Source organism: Urtica dioica, chromosome 1 (genome assembly GCF_054948205.1).
Source record: "Urtica dioica subsp. dioica isolate 48M chromosome 1, U.dioica_male_clone48M_v1_H2, whole genome shotgun sequence".
Classification (NCBI taxonomy): domain Eukaryota; kingdom Viridiplantae; phylum Streptophyta; class Magnoliopsida; order Rosales; family Urticaceae; genus Urtica; species Urtica dioica.
The window spans coordinates 60,288,178-60,300,743 of NC_142756.1; the positions used below are offsets into that span (position 1 = coordinate 60,288,178).

Below are 12,566 nucleotides of genomic sequence, written 5' to 3' on the forward strand. Positions count from 1 at the left end.
AGGGTGATATATAAAGCACTTTCTCTATCATATTCATATATGTATGATATTTAGCAGTAGAAAATAAATACGAATGAGCGGTGGTGACTGGTGACCGTTTGAGTCCTGAGCAATTAATAAATTTCTCAAATAAGCTACAGAACAAAAGGATTTTTTTTTTTCCACATGAGTATCTTGCTGATTTTTGTTTTTTTTTTTTGTTTAAAACTTCTAATTTATAGCTATGGATTTGTTTCTAAAAAAAAAACTATGGATAATTACAAAGGTCCTAAAGTTGAATCCTAATATTTAAAATGAGTTACTGCGAAGGGGTAAATAACCGGACTTTAGCTAATTTTATATAACGTCGTTAACTAATATAATAAAGCGTTGATATCCACAATTTCTCATACCAAGTTTTGGATCCTCCTTAGTTAATATATAAGCGAGAAAATGTGATGCCAACAAGTTATTTTCTTCTAATTTAGTCATGAAATATAACTCGTGTACCGAAAGAAAAAGAACAAGGCAAACAATTAATAGGTCCATTTTTTTTACTTCCTTTAGCTAGTTGCTAAAATCTCTCAATTATCAATACCTAAAATTCATTAATTTTCAAAACAGCTAGATTCATGCTTACCATCCATCCAACCAACGCCAATTTTCAGTTATGATATGTAAATAAAATTATTTAATGCAAAACAGAACATCTAAATATATATAAATTAGTTTTGTTTCCCTCTTTTTCGAATGAGACACGTGTCCCCGCTGACCTCTGCTTAGATCCGTCCCTCATGGACATTCATTCATGAGGTAAAAGCAAGGATTGAAATTATGTCGATGGTCGATTTTGTGTCTATGAAAATTGCGATGGTCGATGAAAATTGCGATAAAAATATTGTGAAAATTTAAAAGATTTGATACAACGAGAGGTACAAAGTTACAAACAATATTGTAGCACGTATGGAAAACTTGGTTGCACGAGATGGTGCCCGTGTTGCTCGACTACACTATCATAGGGAGATAAATTTTAGGGTTATGCAACGATGAAATTGCCCTATTGTGTCCCAATTTTTTTGTTTATTTTATACTTACTTTCAAACGATAACTCAAGACAAAATGATAGCGTGATATAAGCGAAATATAACGGCGTAACGCACAACATGATATTCGTCGCCCGGTCTTGAACGAACAACGCAATTTCGGCACAAAAACGATGCGAATTCGGGACATTTTAATCCTTGGGTAAAACATGGGGTAAAATTCATAAAGGGTAGCATTTATACACATTAAGGAAGCTTAATAATCAAGTTCCGTATTTGTCAAGGCATATGATGTACTGTAATATGCCAAGGTATTTTTATGAATCCCATAAAGAAAACTACATAAATAGTATAAATGAAAATAATAGAAAGTGAAGCAAGCTGGGTGGTAGACTTAATGAAGTTTTTGTAGTGCTTATTAACTCACATCACGTGACCATTTTACATTCCCTCAGTTTTTATGGACAAGGATTTAATGACACTCACAGCTGTCACCTTTACAATAAATAAACCCCAAAAAATTAAAACTCAGTCTGATAAATAAAGAGGAAAGAAGTTTATGTTTTCATTTTATTTACATGTATAACCCTGAAGTTAGCATAATGTACACTGTCTATTATAGAACTGTATGATGACATTTAAAGGTGATGAAACATGATGACATAAAATAAATAAAGATAGAGACTCGGGTAACCCTAATTAATTATCAAATGACTGAGTGATGGTCTAAACTTTAAAGAAAGTGATATACCTGTAAGGAATGTGCTTATGAAATTGAAGATCTCTGTACTTCTTTGCAAGACCATAATCAATAATGTATATACCTACAACAAAGACACCCTGCCAAGATGTTAACATTTTGTAAAATTTATACAAAAAAACAAAAACTTCCATAATTGATCAATCATAAAAAAAATGGGAACACGGGAAAAATCAAACATATTCGAAACTAACATCATCACTGATTGTTGTGACTTGTGAGTAGTTTACATAACCAAAACATTTAACTGTAAAGAAGGGAAAAACCTTAGTCTAATTATCTAATTAGCTTTGTGACCAAGAGGCGAGAGTCATCAAGAAGTTGTGCTGCTCAATATCACCTTGAATGCAACAAATGTAATAAACCATAATGTGAACTTCTATGGAAATGATGATGACAAATTCTCAAAAACCACTGAATTGATTAAACAACATAGAAATTCAATTACGATCGTAAATCAAAATATGATATTATAAACAATGCATAGTATTATTGAAAATCAACTGAAAATCTACAAATTTTATTGAAAATATGACAGCAATATCGAAAAATACCATGAGTTTACCGAAAATATCGAAAAATACCCATATGAATTTTGCTTTGTTGGCGGCAGTGTCGATGGCGACTTTTGCTCTGAAATGAACAAAAGTGCAAAAAAGACTTTCCTCATAGACATATGATTATATAACAAGACTAAAGTGCTGATTCTGAGATTAGTTTGCAAATAAGGACTCCTAGTGCAAATTCCACATTAAAAATTGAAAATGAGATGTTTAAAGAATATTGGAAAATTGGATATTCAGAGAGTATTATCTTCTAAAGAGATATTTGTGAAGTTTAATGGGAAATGGCCAGATCTACTACTCAATTCAATGATTTGGACCAAAATATAGAGTTTCTTGTTTTGGACACTTTTAGTAGTTGCTTAAGTGAGCAAGTACATATTTGCCCTTCTTCTTCATTCTTCACGTTAGCTTCTTCTTCTTCTCTCCTCACCCGCGCGACATTGGAGAGCAAACAGAGCAAGGAAAAAAAAATTCCAGACCACATCATCCAAGCTCTCTTCCCGGCCGGCCACCCAAAATCATCACCGCCACCTTTCCTCGCCTTCCTTCTTCCTTTCCTATTCCCGCGCGCCACCACCGAGTCTCCTCCATCGCGCGACTCACAGCCACCGATCCTCCACCGCGCGCGCGCCGGCCGAGAGAAGGGAGAACGCCGCTGCCGCCGAGGCCCAGCTTGGACGCGCACCTCGACCACTCCGATCATCTTCTCCTTGCTTAGCTCTCTCGCGTGGATCGCTGCCAAGGAACGAGCCCATGCGCGCGACCACCGAGTCTCCTCGAGCGCTCGACCGCCGTGAAGTGTGCGCCGCCGCGAGCTAGGAGAAACGCCGGGAGGGAGAGAGAGCTTGTGGAGGAGGACGGATTTCAGGAACATAGAGAGGTGAGGAGATTTCTTCAGATTGGAATCCATGTTGATTAGGGTTAGGTTTTGATTTGGGGGTTTTGATTATGAACGTGTTTTGATGATTTTAGTTGAAGATTTGAATTGCTTTCGGTGATGATTCTTCTGGTTATGGGTTTGTTCTTGGTTTTGGACGAGTGTTGTTTTGGATTGGGTCTTGGCCGTGAGCTTGGTTTGCTTGTGTGTTTTTGGCCGTGAGCTTGGTTTGCTTGTTTTTTGCCGTGTTTTACGTTTTGGCCGTGTGGTTCTTTTGGGTGGGAATTCTGAAATGTGTTGTTGTTGTTGTTTAGTGTCTTGTGATAGAAAATCCGAGCCTCGGGAATTCTGAAATTTGAGATTTGATATTTCGTTCGGGCTCGGGTTTCTGTTAGTTAATTCTGAGATTGAAATGTGGTTTTTATGACGAGTTAAGTAATTTAGAAATTGACTCGATGTTCATTTCTGAATTTCACAGCTCAGTCGCAGATCAAGTCAAATCGAGCGAAAATCGGCGGAAACTGAGCGCGTCGAAGCCGAATAGTAGTGAATTCAGAAAAAGATTTTAAAGCTCGATCTCACTCATGAGTCGTTTATCGCTTTATAGCGTTAGACTCGAGTTTTAATTTTTGGATTTGAGATTGTATTCAGGGATTATTAATTATTTATTTAAGAATGTTCGAGAATTTAAATTCTTGTTAATTAATTCAGAATTCTCGGTTTGTATGATTTTTCGGATTATTCATTTAATTTATTTAAGACTCGTTAAATTCTCGAACCCTTGAACCGACTTGCAGTGAATCTCGATAACGAACCTTAAGCTCGTCAGCTTCTCCCGAATCATTGACTAATGAGATTTCAACAATTTGAACAACTATTGTCATTTATGTTTAGGAATTAAAGACGTAAAAAAGACATAAATTACTGAAATTGTAACATATAATTAGTCATTCATCCATTATTGAAATACACTCCAAGTTTCAAAAAGACATATAGTTAGTCATTAAACTATAATAACTGAAATTAGTTCCAAAAACACATACAACTATAATAATTCATCAATTCCTCTCGGACAAAAGAACTGGACTGTTGCATGCAGTCTGGTTGTAACCAACTTCTCCACATCGCGAACACTTCCTAAGAATAGGCTCTCCCCCTTGAGAATGTATCAGTCTCTTCTTCGATCTACCGACGACACGTGATCTGTATGTCGGAGGCTTGTCTCTCATTTATAAAAAAAAAATATGTTCACTCTCATACCTGAATAAGAAAATTCAAAAATCAGAATAACTTTAAATTGGTATGTATAATTGTAATAAAAACTGTTATAAATTGTAGACTTATAAGTCTACAGTTAACAACAATTGTAGATATCGACGTCTAGAGTTGTAGTAACTGTAGACTTATAATATCTACAATGAGACTATTTGTATATATGTATATCTACAATTACACCAATTGTAGATATACATGTCTACAATTCTTGTAATTGTAGACATATAGGTCTACACCTTCAGCTGTTGTAGACTAATAAGTCTACAACACCTGAAGGTGTAGACCGATATGTCTACAATTACAAGAATTGTAGACATGTATACAATTACAATAACGACGTATGACGGGGACAGTCTACAATTTCAGAGATTGTAGACATGTATATCTACAATTCAAGAACGCGTCCAAAAACACGAAGAACAACACACAAACAAACCCAGCAACAAACAACACAGAGACGGCGGGTAATGACACCAACAAACCCAGAACGACACATACCTGAACTAGATCTCCGGCCATGATTTTTTTGCCTCACCACCGGATCGCGGCCATGAACAGCGTCGTGATTTAGAAACAAAGCCATGTGCTGAATCTCAACAAGGTTCATCCTCATGTGCTCACGCGCTCGAGCTCGTCGGTGGTGAGCGAGGACGACCAACATAAAAAGGTAAGCTTTTTTTGTATGTCAAAATGAACGAGAGAGAAAAACAGAGGAGCGAGAGAGAGAGAGAGAGAGAGAGAGAGAGAGAGAGAGAGAGAGAGAGAGAGCTATGAGAGGTGAGAGCTTTTTTGGCTTTATGAGCAAGTTTTGGATTAAAATGAACAAAATTAAAAATTAAAGGCCAAAGAAGGTAACAAAGATTTATCTCTCCTCATATTGGTAGTATAATTGTCCAAAAACATGGACCACAACATTTTGGTCCAAACTTTCCAAATCACTACTAGTTGTGGCCATTTCCCAAGTTTAATCCACTTTCTTAGCCAGGTTTTCAAATTAATTGGGCCGGCCCACGAAGAATTAGCAGCTTGCCACTCCAAACCTCGATCGAATTTTTAGGGTTTTAAGAATTCTCTCCAAATTGGCCAATCCCCCAATTTCTAGGGTTTAGTCTCTCTCTCTCTCTCTCTCTCTCTCGCTCGCTCGCTCTCTGTCTTGGTAACGATCGTCAAAGATGAGAAAACTCAAGCCTCATGAGAGGAAGTTGATGAGTAAAGTCGACTTTTTGGTATGGAAAAGAGAAGGAGGTCACAGAGAAGCCCAGGTTTTGCAGAGATACCATGTTACCGGTCGTGACGATTACAAAAAGTATGCATATGCACATATACGTATATATGTATGTATGTATGTGTGTTTATATCACTTTCTGATTATTTTTTTGTAATGGTTTTGAAACTGAAACAGATATTCGAGCATATGTCGAATGGTTCAAAAGGTGGTGAATATGTTGATGAAGATGGATGGAAGAGACCCTTATCGCATTACGATGACTGAACAGATCTTGGAAAAACTGTGAGTTTTTTTTTTTTTTTTTTTTTTTTTTTTTTTTTTTTTGTATTGTATCGGTGCATATATGCATTAAGATCGGTACTTTAGGTGTTTCCATGGCTTTAATAATTTGTAGAAAATTATTTAGGCAGAGGTCAAATTGCTCAGCTCGATGAAACAATCAAAAAATATAAATTAGATTTAATATGTTGCAGCGTATGGCCAGCAGTAAGTTCAACAAAGTTCCACAAGAATGTGATTGAAGTGACGAGATATTATGAAAGCTACAAAATAAGTTTTATTCTGATCAAATCGACGAGAAAATAAGAAAGCTATGAAATGTGTTGTTCATATTCACTTTTTTTTTTTTGGTTATTTCCAAAAATATATTATATAACCTGTATATGAAAATACATTATCCATATTAACAGCATCGTGGAAACATTTTTTTTTTATTCACGACGAAACTCTTTAATATCAGATTCCTAGATATGTCAATAGCTAATACGATGAGTAGTGGACAAATTATGAGACAATGTTTTCCAATTGGTGGTGAATAAGGAGAGTTTGAATGCCGTTTGACAGGTACAACATTGGTGTAATATCGACTAATAAGACAAGCTTGGCCTTGTGTGAACGCTTGTCGGTCTCTTCTTTCTGCAGGTAATCATTTCAAAGAGAGACATTGTGATAATAGTATCCAAGTAACACACATATTACTTGATGGTTTATGAATTTTGAAATCTTGTGTTTTTGTTGTTGTAGACGCAGGCTTTCGAGTGTTCTGGTGAAGTTGAAATTCGCGGAGCACTTGAAAGAGGCCGTGACATACATAGAGCAGGGACACATTCGAGTGGGTCCCGACGTAATCACCGATCCGGCGTATCTTGTCACCAGAAATTTGCAAGACTTTGTCACGTGGGTCGATACTTCCAAGATCAAGAGAAAGGTGCTTGAATACAATGACAAGCTTGACGACTATGATGCCATGAACTAGAGACGGAGACCAAATTTGTAGCATCAAAAATAGATGAGGCAACATGTCTCGGGAATTCGCATTTGGCATGGGTAAAAAGAGTTGTATAAGAAGAAGTGGAGAAACTATTGGCCTTTTGAGGCATATCATGGTGTACTCTTTTTATTATTTTTTTATGGCGCGGTATTTGTTGTGAATTTGTTTCTGATTTTGTTAAAGAGACTATTAAAATAGTGTTATTAGTTTGAGACTCAGATAGAAATGTTTAAGAACATACAAAATACTTTATGAAATTTGACAAGATGTGACAATATCTATCAAACAATAGACGGATACAGTGCTTAAAAGTAAAGTAAATGACCTAAGGAATGGTAATTCAGTTTAGTGTAACGTAATCTATCATCATGGAGGGCCTATAGGGGCAGTGTGTGCAGTGAAGAAGAAATGTGGATATAGACTCTAATAACCGTTTTTGTAATTTTTTTCAATATTGCTGAACTTTTTATTTTTCTTAAATAATCATTTTGGTTTTTGAAGTGTGCATTTTACCCTTAATAGCTGTTAACTAAATTTCAATAGCGGTTAATCAGATTTTAATAAATGTTAACCAAATTTCAATATACCAATATTTTGAACTTGATTTCAATAACTGTTAACTAGATTTCAATAATTGTTAATCAGATTTCACAAACTGTTAATCAGATTTCAAAAAGTGTTGGCTAGATTTCAATAACTATTGACCAGATTTGGAACACTGGTATTTTTTCCCAAAGAAAAGTAAAACGGTTATTGCCGAAATGTTTTGAAAACGTGAGTGAAATTTGAAAAATGACGCACGTTTTAGGTTAGTATCCTTCGATGTCAATGCTCGTGAACTCCTCAATCACGAAATTACAAAGCACCCACAATCTCTTAACACTCATGGAATAGTGTCTAGAGAAATACACCACACATATCACACAATTAATTTCTCAGTCCGTCGATCGTATACGTTTAAGAACCCTAAAAGTGTGAATGAATGCGGCAAGACTACTAAGGGCATAACCTTTGGCTTTTATAGTAATCAACACCTTTAAAAGTCGAATTAGGGTTTCCTTACCCATTTACGCGGATAAAATATATGTAGGTCTTTCGTGAATCATTCTGGCGGAACATGATTCTTTCCAGAAATACAATTTTGCACATAGTGACCAAGATGTCTCAACATATCTTGGAGCTTTGCGCTAAAAAATAAGCCAACACACGTAGCATTTTAAGTTCAAGACCTAAAACCAATTGATATATGAGGGAAATGGATTGAATTGCCACAATTTTTTTTTAGTGGTAGGCAACTATGCTCCATTTCACATTTGTTTCCAAATTAATGTTTTTTTTTAGATTACGTGTGTATATGTGTAATTAGTTGCTATTTCTTAGGATTACTTATCTGCTTTATTTATTAATTTATATTTTATGCTGTTAGCTACATAATAGATCAGAACGTGTATTTAGCCCTGTTAGTTAGGAAGTTAGTTCATTTTGTATATATATATATATATATATATATATATATATATATATATATATCAAATTAATAATAAAGAGAAGTTACACGTTCAATTATACCTGCTCTTTTTTAGCTCCAGTTATATATATAAACACTTATATTGGATTCAGTCAATTCTATATGACTAATCCAAATATTAATAGCTCCAGTTCTACTGGTGAATCTACTCGGTCTGGTGGATTGAATTCTATCTCCACCACCGAATCTCATCAAAACTATTCCATTACCTCACATAAACTCCATGGAGGTAATTTCATGGAATGGTCTCAATCTGTTAAACTTTTTGTCCAAGGACGAGGCAAGTTCGGATACCTTTCAGGAACGACGGTCAAACCAGACGTAACCAAGGATCCAACCGGCTATGAGAAGTGGGAGGCCGAGAATTCGATGATCATGTCTTGGCTAGTGAATTCCATGGAGGCAAGTCTGTGAAGGACTTATCTGTTTCCTACCATCAGCAAGTGCAATATAGACTGTCGTTAAAGAGACGTACTCGGATCTCGGAAACGCAGGCTAACTCTTTGAGATCAAGACCCGGCTGAGAAAAGCAAAGCAAGGTGACAAAACTGTTAGTAATACACTGATCTCAAGATGTTGTGGCAGGAGCTCGATCTCTACTGCAACTATGAATGAAGCTGCTCAAAAGACAGCGCTTTCTACCAAAAGACCATTGAGAAGGAGCGAGTTTTCGATTTCCTTGCTGGGCTTAATAAAGAGCTCGATGAAGTATGGGAGCCGCTTCCAAGCACCAGAGAGGTTTTTGCAGAGGTCCGTCGAGATGAGAGCCGCCGCCAAGTCATGCTCGGACCCGGGATCACCAACGTCTCAACCACTAAGATGGACACCATCGCCATGATGACATCCAGGCCTGACTCCAACCACCGCCCCTCGAAGAAAATAAATCGCCCAATATGTGACTACTGTAGCAAGCCTGGACATATTAAGGCCAAATGCTGGAAGCTCCATGGCAAACCAGCCGACTTCCAACCATGTCAGCGATCCTCCTGGACAACAAAAATGCTTATATAGCGCCTCAATCTGTTCCCAACGAGCAAGAAGTCCAACCTTCATCATCTGAGCAGACCTTCTTCAACAAAGAAGATTTAGAGCAACTGTACAGACTATGGACCTCACACAAATCATCATCCGCGCCTTCTTCATCGTCCCTTGCCCACAAAGGTAGCTCCCAAATAGCCCTAACTGTCTCCACAAAATGGCCTAACCTCTGGATCATAGATTCAGGGGCCAATGATCATAATGACCGGGTCCTCATATCTATTCAACTCATATTTTCTATGTTCTGGTCATAAAAAAGTAACAGTTGCAGATGGATCTCTCTCAGCTATCGCCGGGAAAGGTTCCATCGTGATCTCACCATCCATAACTCTCACAAATGTCTTACATGTTCCTAAGCTAGCATACAATCTGTTGTATGTACACAAATTAGCATGTGATTCCCAATGTAAGCTCATTTTTTCACCTACTGGTTTCAATTTTCAGGACCTATGCTCGGGGAAGATGATTGGCAATGCTAAATCACACGGGGGACTGTACTACTTCTCAAAGGCCAACTCGAGTAAACAAATTCAAAAACCCCAATGTTCTAGTTTCATTTCCTTCTCTGATGAAATAATGTTATGGCATTTTCTCTTGGGCCATCCTAGTTTTGGGTACTTAAAACACTTGTTTCCTGCCTTATTTCAAAATAAAAATCTTGATTGTTTGCAATGTGAAATTTGTCAATTAGCTAAGCATAAAAGAGCATCATTTCCTTCTGTTAAATATATTCCATCTAAACCTTTTTTATTAATACACAGTGATATGTGGGGACCATCTCGAATAAAAAATATTTCTGGAACGAGATGGTTCATCACTTTCATTGATGATCACACTAGGAACACATGTATATATTCGTTGAAAGAAAAATCTGAGGCAACTAATACATTCAAAAATTTCTATACTATGATTGAAACTCAATTTCAAACAAAGATTCAAATTTTGAGGACTGATAATGGTAGAGAATACTTTAACAGAATCTTAGGACAATTTTTAATTGAAAAAGGCATCATCCATCATAGTTCGTGTGTTGATACACCTCAACAAAATGGTATTGCCGAAAGAAAAAATAGACATCTACTTGAAGTCACCCGAGCTTTAATGTTTTCTATGAATGTTCCAAAACATTTTTGGAGAGATGCAATACTAACTGCTGCATATCTAATTAATAGAATGCCAAGCAAAGTACTTAGCTATCAAACCCCGATACAATCTCTTCAAGAATTCTTTCCGTAAAATAAATGTTTTACTAGCCTTTCTCCAAAAAAATTTGGTTGCATTGTGTTTGTTCATATACATGATCATAAAAGAGGAAAATTGGATCCAAGAGCAATCAAATGTATTTTTTGGGATTTTCTCCAACAAAAAAGGTTTCAAATGCTTCAACCCTAGCTCGGGTAAATTTTTCGTAAGTATGGATGTCACATTTTTTGAAACAAAACCTTTTTTTTTATAAAACTTCTCTTCAGGGGGAGAACACTCTTAATGAAGATCAGTTTTGGGAAGTACAATTTTTACCTGTATGTGAAAACATTGAAAATACTCACCAATCTCATGATCTGCCTCTGGCTGAGAATATCAATAATAGTATTTCATCATATAAGGAAACGAATCCCGTTGTGGACCAAAGTGCTGAATTTTGGGTTTACTCGAGAGGGCACACAAGAGCTATATCTAGCACCCCGGAGCTGCAATCATCTGAACCGAGCATCAGTCCAGGTAACATGTCTCTATCCACTGATCAATCTCAAGCAATTGAATCCGAACAAGAGTCAGCCAACCCTGAATTAGTAGAATCATCCCACAATAGCCTAAATGAACCCATAGCCCTAAGAAAAGGAACGCGAACCTGCACAAAATTTTCTTTGTATCTGCTGTCAAACTTCGTCTCCTATCAAAATCTCTCTCCTAGCTTTAGGGCATTCACAACCAGTATAACCAATGATGAGGTTCCTAATTCTATACATGAAGCTCTAAGTATTCCGAAGTGGAAGAATGCCGTCTTAGAAGAAATGAGGGCTCTAAACAAAAACGAGACGTGGGAGATGACTAAATTACCTAGGGGCAAACGCACGGTAGATTGCAAGTGGATATTCACGATGAAATACAAAGCTGATGGTAACGTGGAAAGATATAAATCGAGACTAGTTGCTCGTGGGTTCACTCAAACCTGCGGTCTAGACTACGAGGAATCATTTGCCCCGGTTGCCAAGCTTAACACATTGAGAGTTTTGCTTTCTTCAGCAGTAAATCTCGATTGGCCACTGTTACAATTTGATGTCAAGAACGCGTTCTTAAATGGGGAGTTAGAAGAAGAAGTATTCATGCAAGCTCCTCCAGGTTTTGACAGTAACTTTGATGGAAAGGTATGCAGATTGAAGAAGGCTATATACAGACTCAAACAATCTCCCCGGGCTTGGTTCGGAAGGTTCTCTAAAGCGATGAAGGATCAGCACTACAAACAGGCTCAATCTGATCACACCATGTTTTACAAGCACACTCCAGGAGGAAAAATGGCTATACTGATTGTTTATGTAGATGGCATGGTCATGACAGGAGATGACGAGGCTGAACTTAGAGAACTAAAGCGTTTCTTGGCTCAACAATTCGAGATAAAAGACTTGGGAAATCTCAAGTACTTTCTGGGAATAGAAGTTGCAAGATCACCAAAGGGAATTGCAATTTCCCAACGAAAGTATGTGTTGGACCTCTTGTCTGAAACTGGTCTCCTCGGGTGCAAACCAGCTTCAACACCGATTGATCCCAACCACCGGCTCAACAAGAAGGAAGAAGATATCTCGGCGAACAAAACCAGGTATCAAAAACTCGTTGGAAAATTGATTTACTTGGCTCATACTCGCCCGGACATCGCTTATGCCGTGAGTCGTGTAAGCCAATACATGCACAGTCCATCTAAGAGTCACCTCGAGGTTGTGTACAGGATATTACACTACCTCAAGGGCAGCCCAGGCAAAGGAATTCTTTTTCAGAAAAACAAGAGC

General features: G+C 37.1%; 1 protein-coding gene across 1 annotated transcript; it reads left to right on the forward strand.

The window, feature by feature from the left end:
- Window positions 1-5,538: 5,538 nt before the first annotated feature.
- Window positions 5,539-7,287, forward strand: LOC149408335 (Alpha-L RNA-binding motif/Ribosomal protein S4 family protein). Its single transcript, XM_089616871.1, has 4 exons — window positions 5,539-5,806; window positions 5,903-6,010; window positions 6,572-6,649; window positions 6,752-7,287. Exons 1-4 carry the CDS (start codon window positions 5,673-5,675, stop codon window positions 6,981-6,983), a joined length of 552 nt encoding a protein of 183 aa, XP_089472997.1. The 5' UTR covers window positions 5,539-5,672; the 3' UTR covers window positions 6,984-7,287.
- Window positions 7,288-12,566: the final 5,279 nt, after the last annotated feature.